The following is a 15,664-nucleotide window of genomic DNA, read 5'->3' as shown; positions in this document are numbered from 1 at the left end:
GTCTGAGAACTGCTGACGTATGCCCTTCAAATACCTGTCAGCTTCCATCACCTCTTTCAGTTACTTATCTCTTAGCCAATCTATACCCAGTATCTAATGGTGTGATCCTGCAAGGTGCTGAGCACCATGTTGTCACTCTTGATTTAAAGAAATTCAGTCTGAGATCAGGGTCTTCTTTATGATGCACACTGTACAAAACATAGGAGGTCCCTACTAGGTAGAGCAAGTTACAGCCCCAATTGCAAAGAATGACAAGGACAACAGAGCTTCAGCAAGGAAAAAAATATTATCCAAGGTCTCACAGGAGATCAGTGGCAGAACCATAAATAGAACTTGGGTATCTGAGCTGTGGACTGTGCTGCCTCTCTGTCCCTGGGTGAAGTGTGTGAGCGTATGATAAATTTTAAGCATATGAGCAGTGTCATTGACTTCAGAAACACAGAAGCATTATAAACAGAAATGAGAATATTTTTCTGGTGATATGTTGCATCATAAGTTGTTGGGTTTTTTGTTTTTTTTGTGATCAGTATGTACATTGTGACTATTAATTTGGACCTGACCTGATTGTCAGGGAAACAAGCCAACACTTGACTTGAAAGCCTAGTCTAGTTTCTTGTGGTAAAATCATGGCCTTGAATTGCCCTTTCTTGGCATTGATCCCTAAGCCTGCTCAACCCTGGCAACAACCTAGGTACAGCCCTTTACTTTGTGAGAAATATGTCCAATGGAGTTTGCTTCCTTATTAAATGGACTTTTGTCCTTTTGTGTAAAAATAGCAGGGGAAATAGATTTTGGAAGAAAAAGAGAAACTGGGTCAAATATCTTCTCTTAGAACTTTCTGCTAGATGGGAAACTTATATTTGCTTTATATTCTTGTATAGCAGAGATAAACATTCATGATGGAAAACAATTGAGTGCTTTCTGTAATTAGTGCATGAAGGAATAATTTAATAAGGAATGTTACATTTGGGCTTATCAGTCTATTGATGACTGTAAATTGGTCTCTCGTGCCCCAAGCACTCTGTGAAATTTTTATGTAATAGTTGGAATTTTAATTTTTAAAGATACCAGGTTTTAAAACACTTACGAAATTAACATTCATGGTCTGGGAAAGTAAAGTAAAAGAAACTGACCTTATTTGCATCTTTTTTGTACATTTTCATTGAAGTTACATTCCATGTCTCAAATCACTTCCAGTTTTCACCACTGGAAAGGAATAAGTCATTGTGGATTTTTAAAAAATGTTCAGGTTTTTTTAGGCAGAAAAAATTAAATACATTAAATGCTTTGTTAATTTTCACTGTCAGTGAGATTTCCCAACAAGCAACTTCACTGTTTTATTTTGCCTCTGGCTGTCGTCAAGAGATCAGTAATAAAGATTTAGACAAATACTTTTATGTATTAAAAGAACAATATTTTGACACTCATCGATGAAGCAAAAAAATTCAACACAAAATCAAACACCAGCCAGCCATGCTAATTTAGTGTTTGACAACACAATAAGAGCATTGTGCATTCACCTAAAATGAATGTTGTGTTTTACTGACAAAGAAGGTTATTCAGAACTTGACCTTTAAAATTTACCTGGGTTATGCTGCTTGTGTTTTTATTAATAGTACTGCCTTATGTCTCATGAGTCCTTACGGCGAGTTGTAAAACAATTGAACTATCTACTTACAAGAGATGGGTTATACAGAGTTCCTAGTATTTCCTCTTGGTGTGAGGGCTTTTGTTTCATTAGACGTTGATATTGTTTTCATTTAAGATGTTATGCAAAGATTATCACATATTTTATTATTTTAGCAACTTTAGAATTGTTGCATTACTGTCTCTAAATATCTCGCCTCTCTTCAAACTTTTTAAAAAAAAATAGAAACCTGAACCAAACTGTGTATCTGAATATCATTGAACTTTGATAAAGCACACATCTGGATCCCAACTTTATGGCTCAGGTACAGCACTGAAAACTGTTTTAAACAGCTCCTGTGACAATTTGTTGGTTGTAACTCTGTGGACCTCTGAAAAACTTTATTATGCAAGAGGCAACGTGTTCAGAGAGCTTCCTCAGTAAACTCTAAGGCTGCGCCTACACTGCCCCTCCCTTTCCGAAGGGGCATGTAAATGTAGTAGATTGAACATGCTAATGAGGCACTGCTATGAATATTCAGTGACTCATTTGCATAATGGAAGCCACTCGCTGCGCTGAAAGTGCTGCTTTCAAAATGCAAACTAGCTGTGTAGACAGGGTACCTTCAAAAGGAAGCCCTTCTTCCCAAAGCACCCTTCTTCCCAATTTTTTTCAGGACGATGGATGCTTTCCAGAGTGACCTTCTTTTTGAAGAAACCCCATCTTACATGGCTCTTTTGGCTTTCGAATGCAGCACTTTCGACATGGCGAGTGTCCATCATTATGCAAATGAGATTCTGAATGTTCATATCAGTGCCTCTTTAGCATTTCCGATCTGCGGTATGTATATACCGCCTCCAAAAGGGCGGGGTAGTATAGATGCAGCTAAAGGGTATGTCTACACAGCAGCCTTACTCCGAAATAAGCCAGTCCAGAATAGCTGTTTCAAAAAAATGCTGCTACACACAAAAATGCATTTCAACATAGCACATGCAGGCAGATGACTGATCAGCTATACATGTCCACGTTGCCCTGATATCACAGGCTAAAGGGAAGCCTTTTTTTTTTTTTGGTCACAGCCCCTTGTTAAAACTCTGCCAGCTCATCACTGCTGTTTTCTTTGGTAAGGGGTCATAGGCAGAACACACTTGTGATTTTGAGTCTTGCTGCTGGATGTGTCTTGTCCAAATAATTTTGTCAATGAGCAGAATTAATAGTAGGCCAAGTGCTAGTATCCCTGCTGAGTGAGAACTCCCATTGTATTAAGCATTGCAGGATCACACCTTGTGATTTTATGTTGACAGTAGGATGCAACCAGCTTATCTGTTGACTCACAAGGCATTTTCTTCTGTAATTGAGCTTCGTTAATTTTTTTTCAGCCTTTTGTGTTTCTGTATGTATCATTTATAGTGTCTACATATTGAGATTTGCTCTGACATATGGAATGTGTATATATCCATGTTTCTTTTTAGCCAGTGTGTTTTCATGCATGCTGTTTGTATACTTAATAAACACCTGTACATTTTACAGTGTGGTGTAAGAGGTTGATCAAATTTCTGTGACGCAGACCAGTAATATCTCCTTTTACCCTCTCTGAAGTAAATAAATGAAAGGGATGTTACTTCAATTTCAGTCCAAAACTGAAGCTGTCAAAGAACCCAAGAAGCAAATAATAGCTATTATTCCCAATTGCTCATTGTAAGTTTCCTTGTAATAAGCAGTCACTTGTATCCATTTCTCTAGTAGTTACAGAAACCACAACTGCTAGTCTGGGTTCTTTCAGAGAAGGGCCAATTATGCCATTTAGCTACTGGCTTTAGAATATAGTGGTAAGGTGGCAGTTAACAATATGGGTAGCTCAGATAGGGGTTGAGTCACAGACTAGCATAATACCTTCCCAGTCAACCAGGAAAGGTACAGAGGGGCATAGCAAGAGGGAGGAGAGTCAGTTGTGACACACAAGAAATAGTTGTCTCTCACTGTGAGTGCTCTTGTTCCAGATTCGCGGCTGTCCTCACTGGGGTTACAGGACATTTGCCTTCCCATCTCACCATTCATTCCTTGTCACGTCTTCTCACATATGAGGCCAGAATGTTCATTTATGCTGCTCAGTGGTGAGCCCAGCAAAGTAGCTAGACTCTGTCACCAGATAGTGCCTTGTTCCGCCTACTGAATTCCTCTGTTCCCTTCTAGACCATGGAGTATGAAAGACTATAAAATAGAATTGCTATAAATGACACCAATGTGATCTTGAGCCTTTCTGACTGACGGTGATTTTTTTGCTTGAGTCACAGAGTACTCCCTAATTTTTGGCATCCTTGAGGTAACCTGTGCCCTCCACACACAAAAAAAAAATCAAGGAGAATGAGACAGCCACCAGTCAGTGCATCTGTCTCTGTACGGTAAGGGGGCTGCACTCTGCACCAGACTCATGCTTTCTGTTAAGTCTCCTGCAGTAAGTGTATTTGATTTGTTTTAGTGTGGTTTTTTTTTCATTTTGTTGCAGGGCTGTGTAATGGTACGGTACATAAAATGTGACTTCATGTGATGCAGATGTTCTGGGTGGGGTGAAGAGTTTTACAAAAATTAAATATATCAGAATTACTGGTAGCTATATTTTCTATGTAATACACATCTGTCTGTCTCTGGACATCTTGTTATAAGTTAGAACTTGCCATCACATAATATACCATAAAGGCTTTTTTCATTTTGTGGACAAATCTGCAATTAGCATTTTTTTTCTGCAGTAGAAATGGTCAGTTGTCATTTAAGCTGTAAGCATTTTTTTAAACTTTGATTTCTAACAATATACTGTGCTCATTGCCACTTGGAGGAGTGCATGATTTAAAGAAAGGAATAAAATAAATGTAGTTAAACACAGCTTTGATTAACAAGTCTTGTTATTCATGGATGACAGCACAGTTAATAAGTGTTTTCTGGCTGGGATGTTGGACTGGAATTTAATGGTGAGGCACAACTACAACAGACTACAGATTCTGAGGACAAACACACATCACAATCACAGTATGCGAAGCATGTATGGAATTAGTATGTATTGGCTGTTCTAATCCAGTTCAGGTTTTCCCCTTCACTAATCCAGGTGTGAACAACACTGTGAGTAAGAGACTTCTAAATGGGTGTTGGTCTGGAAGAAAACTGGCTCAGGTTTAAAAATGTTGCTTTAAATTAGAGTTCCTCACCTGGAGGGAATTTTTATATATGGGTTAAAAAAACCTATTTTGGCAGCGGTTGTATTTAAGAGGTGCCCCACAGAAATCCATCTCACATAATCACAAAAGTGATGTTAAACTTGCTATGTATTCTTCCACCATGAGTTTTCTGTCTTTACGCATAAATGACATAGTATTGCCTTTCGAGTGTGAGACACTAGAGCAGAGACAAAATGAGTTCAGATATGACCAATCTGTTTTTGACGTTAAAGGAAGAATGTGATTTGAAAAAGAGCTAGAGCCAGAGCTAGAGTTTTGTAATAGTTTTCTCCTCCTCTTTGGCATTAACCACATTTTGGTAACCAAATCCATCTAAACAGTAAGGAAAGAGTTCTAGGTATGTATTGTGAGAAGTGACTTGCTGTATAACTCCTACAGAGAAAGTTGGAAAAATCATGCTCCTCTTTCCACGCCACAAAAATTCCTAAAATATGTGACCTCATGATGGTTAAAAGATAGCCAAGAGCCAGAACTGGGCAATGATTTTATCACACATTGCAGCCCAGCCGTGTCATGGGTCATGTGGTTCAGCATGTGAACAGGAAGGTGAGAATTGGTGAACTTTTGCCTCAGTTGTGCAGTCCATCAGAGAATAAATGGACCAAATCACTGTGCAGCTGTATAAGGAGGTGAACGGCTGAATACTTTTCACACAGAGGCCTTTGTGTTGTGGACATGATCTAGCATTATGATGTGGCGTGCTAGGCTGTGGCATTTTAGCAATTACTAAGCCATTATCACGCTAGAACACAAGATCATTTATCTTCCAAATCTGAGTGTCACCTGTTCTTCATTTACCAGTCAATAACCATTAATTATGCTCAGTGGAAATTTAAACAACGCTTTCCCCCTCTGTTAAAACCAGTAAACCATTCAGTACCGACAACTAAATCTGGAGCTGCATATTCCCTCTTCTTCCTTATTCTTGTTTTCCTCCTGGAGAATGTCTAGAAATTAATAGATCAAGGGCCTCTGATTCTATGGTGAAAAAAGAGCACATTCCTGACACATATTGTAGGGAAAACGTGTAGCCACAACTTGTACACAGATTTCTGATCAGTTACATAATATGTAAAAACACAAATGAATATTATTTTAAATGAGGTTGTTGAAGTATTTTCTGCCCATTTGTCTTTATTCCGTAAAAGCCAATGCAGACAGGTTCAAATGCACAGCACTTTACCTCCTTGTTGAAACAATCAAGGATTATTTTTCACAATTATTAGAATGTTACTCTTCATTGGTTTGATTGAGCTAATTATAAGATGAACTGAATGCCAAAGAAAATAAAAGGACAAACAGTAATAAATTTTCAAGTAATCATTATTCCAACCACTGTTTTTCCTAGCAGAGAAGTTAATTTTAGTTTAACCAGATCTGTGGTATTTGATCATTACAAGTCTGACCCTGTAGAAATGTATTACAACCTATGATTTGCTTGCTCTTTGAAATGATAAAAAGTATGACAAAGGTAGTCAAAGAATCTGGTAGGAAGTTTTGAAATTTAGGGAGAGAAAGTGTCCATTTTACTAAATTAACATCCAAAAGCTCAGTCAATATATGACTTCGTATTTCTGTGTGTGTGTGTGTATGTGAGAGAGAGAGAGAGATTTCTGTAGCTTTGGTGAAGCTTACATGAATTTAAGCATTACAGGAAAAAAGTGAGTACATAAATACTTGATAGTGTATTGACTGGGTTTTTTTGTTTGGGTTTTTAATTTGGCAACATGCATATTCTACCATACTAAATATGTGTGAAAATTAAAATATTTGTTATGAAAGCATATAAAATTGATTTAAAAATGCCAGTTACCATAGCCCATATCATGAATTAACTACTCCTATAAATGTCAATAGGAGAGTCAGTATGAATTTTGACTCATTAAGTAAGGACTGTGGCTTTGTTTCCGCAGTCCCTTATTCACTCAGTGCTTCTACTGCTCAGAGCTATCCTATTGGTTTCAGGAGGACTACTTATGTAAGTGAATCCTACAGGTCTGGTGAGACCTGAAAGAAAGGGTGTCAGTAATTTACTCATATCTCATGAATCAAAACAAAAACCCAAATGCTCCAAGAAATAAAAGATAGTTCAAACTATCTTGCCAGCCAAAGGAGTTTCATTCATTGGTCACATATTGCTGCGTCCTTGGCTAGAGAGCTCATCTCCAAGGAGGAAAAAAAAAGCTGTTGCCATTATCCCACCCAGCATGCCACATCCCTAAAACTCAATTAATATCAAGGATGTACACTGTAGATGCTGAAAATCCAGCCTTCACAGAGCACGTTCAAGATGGGAAAGGAGCATGTTAATAAAATCTTGCACAAATAGTAAAGAGATTAAAAAACAACAACCAGGAAATGAATTGACTTGCAAATACAGTAATATGAAGGGAGTAGATCATCGTGCTTTGCCTGGGACACTGATTTACTAAGAGGGGAGAAGAATGGAACTTTTCAGATGGCATTTACTGAAAGAAACAGAGCTGTGCCAAAGGTTTTATTAATCTGATTTTCAGAGCATCTGCTAGCATCTGGGGACCTACTAAAGTTGTTTTCTTTAAATCTGATATGTAGCAATCAATGTACAGAGCATTGTGGATTATGCTATAGGAATATGGCTATTCCTATAGCCATATGGAGAAAGAGATTAATTTGCTTTTGTGTACTGATTTTTTTTAATTAAATGAAGGCTGTGATATGTACAGATTGCTACCTGTTTCTAACTTAGTCTTCATCAAAGTGATGAAATGCTTTATTGCCACGGTAGTTTTATTTTTTCCATCCCTAATTTCTGGGTGGCAGTGTGGTCTCATGAATAGGGCACTGGATTGGGTGCAGGAAGGCCTGGGATTTATTACTTACATGGATCGGCTGTGTGATTTGAGGCAAATTACTTTACACCAGTGCATTTTTGATTCCCCTCCCACTCTTCGTCTGACTTTTCTATTTAGAATAGAAACTGTTCAGGGCAGGCGTTATGTGTTTGTACAGGACTGAGTACAATGAAACTGCAAAATCTCCTCTAAGCCCTCTCGGCACAAATGTAACACAAATAACAATTTGTGAAGTTGTAATTTAGAATCCATTCCGACAACGTACTCCCTTTGAAAGAGGATCTTAAGTGTTTGCCTCACTTCTCCATTACTATTTTCATACATTGAAAACGGGAACCGTGCTTGCCACGCCTTCAAATGCATCCACAGGTGTGATGAGTGCAGGAGGAATAGCTGAATTTGAAATAATGAATTATGAAAATACTGCTCCTTGATTTTTTTTTATAGTTCTCTGTCTTATATTTATTTGGGTCTAATCTAGTCAACAATAGTCAATGGTGTATTTGGCCACAGTTAGACAATTCTGTGTTACTTTACTGACAACACCTCTAACACTGGAGGGAAGTATGTGATATTTTGCTTTCCATCACATGTGAGTAACTCTAATGTTTAAAATAAATTGGTTCTGATTCCTAAGTGTTGTCATCTACTTTTGAACATTGAGTCTTGAAATAAAAGAAACCCTGGTGTGAAACAAAGAGAAAATCAAGTACACTAAAGTCCATTTTCTGTTACGTGAAATAATTATATTAGTTACTTGTGAGGGTTGAAATAACTAGTTAACAGCCCTGTGTTAAAAAGTGCTAACTTTCCTAGTTGCATGCATACGTACATCTGGTTATCTGCAAATTAAAGTGTGGTAATGCGATATCATGCACCAAAAGGCCAATTTACAGGTGCATTTAATCTGGATGTGTTTATCTTTCTGCAGGCTATGTGGCTGATGTTGCAAACAGATGAGCCAGAGGATTTTGTCATAGCTACTGGGGAGGTCCACAGTGTCCGTGAATTTGTGGAGAAGGCATTTAAACACATTGGGAAAACCATTGTGTAAGTACAAACAGGCGCTAGCAGCAATGGGTTTCAGAACCCTATCATCTATTAACATGTGGTTTTCGTTTTGTCACTACATAGCAATATTTCTTTTGTATTCTTTTTCACTTTCTGTGTTTTTATCTCTGGATGTGAATCACTGACTCTCTCTCTCTCTCTCTCTTTCTCTCTCACACCCTATTAAACTGCAGGATATAGCTCCTGCCGCCGACGCTCCACCAAAAACAAATCTTGCAGAATTTCATCCACTCCAGGTGGGGTAGGTTGTAGGGATCTCATCTCTGCATTCTTATAGGCTGCTCATGTGCCACTGTAAATCCCATCTCCCTTCCCTGGCCTCCCTCTCCCTCAGCTCTCAGTAATTGTGGGAGGGCTGCTCGCCTTGGCTAAGATTACGGTGCTATGCCATTCTGTACCGATTCCTAGGAGATTGATGTTGAGACAGATTTTATTGTTGGTTCACTTTTCTCCTAGTCGCCAGCACTGAAGCTGAAATTTCCACTTCAGCCATGTTCCCAGGCTCTACCAATTTAAGATGTGACATCTGTAAACTCGAGTCCATTCCATGTAGCAGCATGTCCATCACACCACTGGGACTACATAGCAGCATCCCTGCATTCTGATTAGTTCTTGTCCTACCGAGCCATGAAAATGTTGAGCTGTGGGTGCCGAATGTTTACAGTGCATATTCTGCATAGTTTGACTGAAAATACAAAATTCTTTTTCCGGGCCAGATAATAAAATCAGGCTGGCTTTGGGAATGCTTTCTGCAATTTATATTTTTATTGTTTATTATTTTTTCAATTTCTCTCCTTCTGTATCTTCTCTGGGCCCCATGAATCAACATACCAATCTCAGCTGGAAGAGGGAGAGGAAAGCCGCAGGCTCTTCCATGACGCTAGCACCAGGTCTCTTCCTCAGGCCATCAAAGACACTGGTGCAGCTGGTGAACTTTTGACAGGGCCAGTAAGTTTTACTTGGGAGCAAAATCTTGACAAATTCAATAAATATGCAGAAGTGCAGAGATATACACAATATTATTTGAACAATCAGTGGGTGGCTGGGTAGATAATAACATTTTCCCTTTATGAATGTTAGTCTGGTTTCAATTCTTGGCATTCACTTTCAGAGGAATTCAGAGGCGTAGTACAGTAATGAACTTCCAGCCCAAAAGCTCAGTTTTAGGATATTTTTCTTCAAATGTTTAGCATCTCTCTGTTTGCTTGCCCCTCTTCTCTAACTCTACACAGAGCCCAGTGCGAACTTTTAACAGTGACTTTTTAAGGGAACATGGAATGGTTTACTCTTTTTTTTTCCCCCTATATTTGTTAAGTTTCCTTTTTTATGGATGACTTTGACTGGTAAATATTGCTTTAAATTGAAAGCAGGTGAAATGTTAGTGTGTACAGACGAGTACTCTTCTTGTATAAGGAATCCTTTCTTCTCTCTCCTCTTGCATGTTTCTCTGTTTTAAGAAGTCAAATACCTAGTGGTCAAAATAGTTAAATATGAGTATCTAAGTCAGACAACAAAATTCATGTTTAGAAACCTGAGCACACATTAACTTCACATAGACTTGAGGTCTACTCATTTGTTTAAAAATACACACCTGTGTAAATTAGTGGGTTGGAATTCTTGGCAATTCTGGGATCAAAAGTTAAAAGTATAGATCATTGCAAGGAAGAAAAAAAAAACTCACTCAACTGCCCAGCAATGGAAAGGTACAATGATTGTAAGGGAAGGGAAATAACTTTCTTTATAATAGTCTTCTTATAAATGAAGAGGAAAACCCCATTTTCAAAAATGAGTTGGGTTCTTAGATTCCTACCTTCCATTGAGTGTCAGAGAGACTGAGGGATTTAGGCTGCTACATCACTTAAACACTCTTGACGTTTGTGCTGTTTGCTTCTATGAATAAATTCTATGTAAAAGTCTAGCAATTCTAATATATTCCCTTATGGATCCAGTAATGTTTTTGCTACTTGGGTATATGGAAAACTGTATACGTTATTTAAGTGCTAATGACAGTTGTGATGATTTTAATATCATATTCCCCAATAATCTCTGCTAAATAGGGTTGATAATAGGGATAGACAAACTTACCTAGTTATTGTCAAAATCCACCTCATCCTCATCCCAAAATCATTGCTCCTCTCTCAATCTGAAATAAATCTAAAACTATTTTGTGGGCTGGGTAATTTTTTGGTTAAGAACCTCTGATTTCTGGGTCCCAACGTGGCCCTGTACATCTTCCCAAATCACACTTTCCTTCTCCTTCCTGGGTTGTCTTCTTGGCTGGATGGCTGGCAGTCTTTTATTTTAAGGACTCTTTATCCCACGTCTTTCGATATCAAGGTATTGTCTTTGGCTAGTAAACAAGCAATCCCCTACTGAAGGTCCTATTGATCTGACGCTTCAAAATTAATGACACACCAAAGATATGATTCTTCAGAATGCACTGTGTGATCATTAAGTCAACACCTTTAAAAAAAGCTGATTCCTTCCTCTCTCCTGTCTTACAAGATCAGTGTTTGTATGAGACTTATGAAATTTCATGATCACCAGTGGCACGCCTGGCTGCCTTTTAGATTTTTAAAATGATGACAAATCTTCCACTACTGCCCACAATGCGCCGGTAATTTTTGGAAGTCCACAGCTTCTGTAAATTGTGCCCTGGAACTGTGGGCTAAGTATCTAGAATGCGGTGCAGCCAAACAGTTCACAATAGGGCAAGCCTGCAGTGGTTTGTGTTTCGGTGTAACCACAAAGGTTTGTCTTGTAGTAAAGACACAGCCATCTTATCTTCGGTTGCTTGATATTGCAACATATGGTATCCAGGAAAAAAGATATGCATGCTCCTTCACCACCTTTCATCTTCTCTCATCATTTTATACAGTCATTTGTCTTGCTAGTACATATTAATTTGTGCAGCTACACGTACACAATCCAGACTAATAAACCTTCAAGTACAGTTACATCATCTTCTCCTACTGAAAGATTACAACATTTTATTTTACCCTATTATCTACTCCAAAACATGAAAAAGGAAACAGTAGTCTGTCAGGTAAATAATTAGATATATAGCTACAACAAGACTAGTATATTATTTCCCTGAAATGTAGCGTAAAATGAGCATATGGGTTTATTTTGTTTTGGATTTTTCTTTCAACCAGGAAGAAATTTGAAATGATATTTATAGAATGGCTCAGAGTCATTCTAATTCAGTCCTTTGCACTGACAGGAAACCCTCTGAGCTACAAATATTTTCCCCCTGTAAGTATTACACTTTTTTTTCTTTATACTTTCCCTTCTACTTATTACTAATTAAGTAATACTAGGGGGAAACACTTCCCTCCTATGATTTGAACTACAGCAGAGTTAAACCAAACAGGCAAACGCTTGTCTTGACTAATTTTCTGTCATTAATCTTATTAAATTAGAACAGGATAGCCTGAAACCACTAAAGCACTCGGAATTCTTTGCTGACTGCTATCTGCGAAAGCCGGGGGGGGGGAACTACTCAGGCAATGGAAAGATTTATTGTATGTTTTTGTTACTATAAAATTGCATGTACATTTGAACAGAAATATGCATTTGCTTCAAGGGCCAGAATTAATGCAGGCCGGTGAACATTTTACCACACTCCTGGGGGCCCCATCTTTTATTTTTTGCCATACTTAACTTGCCATCTCATCCGTAAAGATCACCCCAGAAACGCAACTCCCTGCAGAAGTAAGAATAAGGGCTGAGGTGAGCCTCTGGAAGAGTGTTTCACCCTCAGGGATGTGGAACAGCGAATGAGAGGCGGAACTGAGGGAGAATGTTTGGTTTTTTTTCAATGAAGAGTTAGAATCAGTATGTAGGAACACATGCGAGATTGGAAGGACTACTGCAGGAATTTAAAGCAGACGTTTCAGTGGTTGTGATATGTGGAAGGGGAAACGGAGACATCCAAAGACTTCATACAGAGTCACTGGTTTCATGTTGGACTTTTGCCCACAACGCCCTCGTGTATGGCCAGTGACTGCATGTTGTAGTTAGCAGTATGAGAAGATTAGTAATTTTCAGATCAGGAAGAAGGGGCCTGTAGAATATGCAAACTAAGAAAATGTGAAAGTATGATGAAAAACATTCCAGCAAAATCTGTTGAGTTAAAATCAGTCATACTTTTTTTGTTTTTCTGGGTTTTTTTTCTTTTTTCATTGCTGCTTTCTCTTTATAATAGCTATGGTGGTACTACTTTATGCACACTATGCCAGGTGATCGACTCTCCACCTTACAAACCCAACAGACATTTCCAGTTTCCTGAACACTTTGATCACATGAGTTTTAGGAAATTACAGGTCAAATAACTGCACCAAGCTTCCTCAGACTGATTCATTTTTAGATGCTTTCTTAAATATTATTTTAATGTATTAATTTTCATGCTCAGAAACAAGGAAAAAAGAACTTGCACCAAAATTCTATGCAAAATTTGGGGTCATAATCTTACAGTCTCAAGGATATTTGGCCAACTTGTTTAATAAGGAGAAGTGTGCTTTAGCTGGATGCAGTAGCCCCATCTGGTACCTGAATTAAAAAAGGAGTTAAATTCAGTTGATTTCCCCTCCCCCATACAGATGCTCACAGAAGGAAAATCTGAGCTGAACTAGAGTTCATCGGTGCCAAGCAATGACCATTCTCCCTGTCAAACATTTGGAGTAATTATCTGGTCTAAGCCTTCACTTTTGAGATCCACAATTGTTAAATGAAAACATTTGCTCCTGAACACAGGTGTGCCTAATAGGATGCAGATTTGCTAACTCTTGCAATTGTATCCTGAGACTTACGATATTTGATTTTTTTTAATGAATCCCAGCTCTTTTTGTCAAGTGATTTTTTTTTGTGAGAATCTCAGGTTTCACTTTTTTTAAGAAGTAAAATTGTAGGCCTCACACACAAGCTTGAGCAGGTGAATCCTAAAGAATGAAACATCAGAAGGCAAAAAAAAGCACTCAACATGTACGTTTTCACAGTTTTGTAACATTTAAGACAATCTTGTGCATTTTGGGGCCTGCATCATGATTTCTGAGTACTTTCAGTTGCCAATATTGGGTATGTGCAACTCTGTTGTTCTACTGTGGTCAGTCAAATTATAGATATGGGGGCCCAGTTAATCAAACCACATGAACACATGCATAAGTCCATTCTTATTCAGTGAAATATTTATTCAGACACTGAAGTTCATCCCAACTTGAGTCAGAGTTTAGGCAGTAGACTCAGGCAGAGTCAGATTTAATAAGTAAGCACAAGCAATGATACCGTGACAGGGTGTGTCCCACTCCTGTCACTTTTCAAGCAATAAACCACATGCAAAGTCCATCCTCTTGTCAAACCATCTTATGGGTTAATTCACAGTGTTCCCACTACCTGTACAAACTTGTGCAACTTTGTATTTATAGTGTCATGCAATCCTTAGTTAGCTGAAACATGGAGTGTGGGAGACTGAAGTGATCTTCTCCCTGAAAGGCATTTCTTCCCTCTGACACTGAAAATCCCATGGATCTGTCTCCTTCCTTGTGCCTTTTCTGCCTTTTGGGTAATGGGTAATTAGCTTTGCGCTCTGCTCAAGCCATTTCAGTTCACCAGTTAGATACAGCTATTCCATCACACTGCTTGTAGAATGCTGCATCACCTGCAGTTTCCCAGTACGCGGTTCCAGGCATGAGTGAATATTCTGTGTTACGTATACTGGGATAGTGTTTATAATGCACCAGCCCAGAGCCAATGACGTGGACGATTTAAAGGAATATTTGTGGTGAACTCAATAACCTGGAAGAGTCTGTGCAGATTATATCTCCTGCCAGCAGTGAGTGACAACTGGGAATTTCCTGAAGTTCTGTTTTTTTCTAGGACCTTGAGGTTTTATTTTTCGCAGCTTCTCAGGCACCCCAGAAATCAACAGAGTAAAATGCAAGCACTGTAACTGTGAGAGTTCATGTCAATATCACTACTTGTATATGGGATGTACAAGCAGCTATACTTTGGAGAGAAGGAAGGCTGTTTTTATTTATCTTCCTGCTAGCTGGGATGATGGGTAAAAAGAATTCAGGGACAATCCTAATCTTCAGGAATAAAGAAGAAAAATAAAGTTTTACAATCAGTAGAATACACAGTTCTAAAAAACAGTAACCTTGAAAATAAAATGTTACCTTTTTGCTGAGTCAAGCGGTTTGAGTATCCATGAGATGAGACTCTTTTTGCACTCTGAACCTGCATATAAAACTTGAACATATTTTATTTACACGCAAATTTCTGAGGACTATTAAAAGGTAGTGTCCATTGTGCTTCAAAATGATTTCATGTTGTGTATGTGTTATAAGCCACCCCCGACAGGTGTCTAGGTGTTATATGTGGCTAACCTGGAAGCAAGGGCTGTCAAATACAGGTTATCATTAGGTGCACGGGAAAAAAAATCATTGTGCTGTCCCCCATCCACATCATTCTTTTAAAGTGCTGATTGTTTTGAAATGCACCTGAAGTGATCTATTGGAAGAACAAACCATTATGACAGGTCCTACCCCTTCTCCAAACACCCTCCGCTCTGCTTGGAAATGTTTCAATCAAATGATTCTAGTGGTGTGTTCACTGTCTTGAGGTAGGTACACTTGAGTTTGCCTCTAAATATGTCATATACACATAGTGCCAGTAAGGCTTTGGTTTTGACACTATCTACTTGGATTTAGGCAAACCCTTCTCCAAATTGACAAAGTCAGAGTTGGCAGTTCAGAGTTGTAATGATCTCTCCCCTTTTGTTCATACAGAGAAATGCTTCTTAGAAACTTTTCATGCTATTGAGCAAAGTGGGTGGGTTTTCCTTTAAGTAATTTCTATTGTTGTACAACTTTGATGGTAATACTCAGGGAGTTTCTGTTGGCTCT

The 15,664-nt window shown here is 38.4% G+C and overlaps 1 protein-coding gene across 1 annotated transcript in view; it reads left to right on the top strand.

The window, feature by feature from the left end:
- Positions 1 to 15,664, top strand: part of GMDS (GDP-mannose 4,6-dehydratase) — a 582,288-nt gene that overhangs the window by 462,585 nt on the left and 104,039 nt on the right. The window contains exon 8 of the mRNA XM_074987762.1: positions 8,623 to 8,741. Within this exon, the coding sequence (XP_074843863.1) occupies positions 8,623 to 8,741 (119 nt within the window). The remainder of the gene's footprint in view (positions 1 to 8,622; positions 8,742 to 15,664) is intronic.

Source organism: Carettochelys insculpta, chromosome 2 (assembly GCF_033958435.1).
Source record: "Carettochelys insculpta isolate YL-2023 chromosome 2, ASM3395843v1, whole genome shotgun sequence".
Classification (NCBI taxonomy): Eukaryota; Metazoa; Chordata; order Testudines; family Carettochelyidae; genus Carettochelys; species Carettochelys insculpta.
The sequence above is the reverse complement of the archived record's forward strand: the minus strand, read 5'-3'. Positions and strand labels throughout refer to the sequence as shown.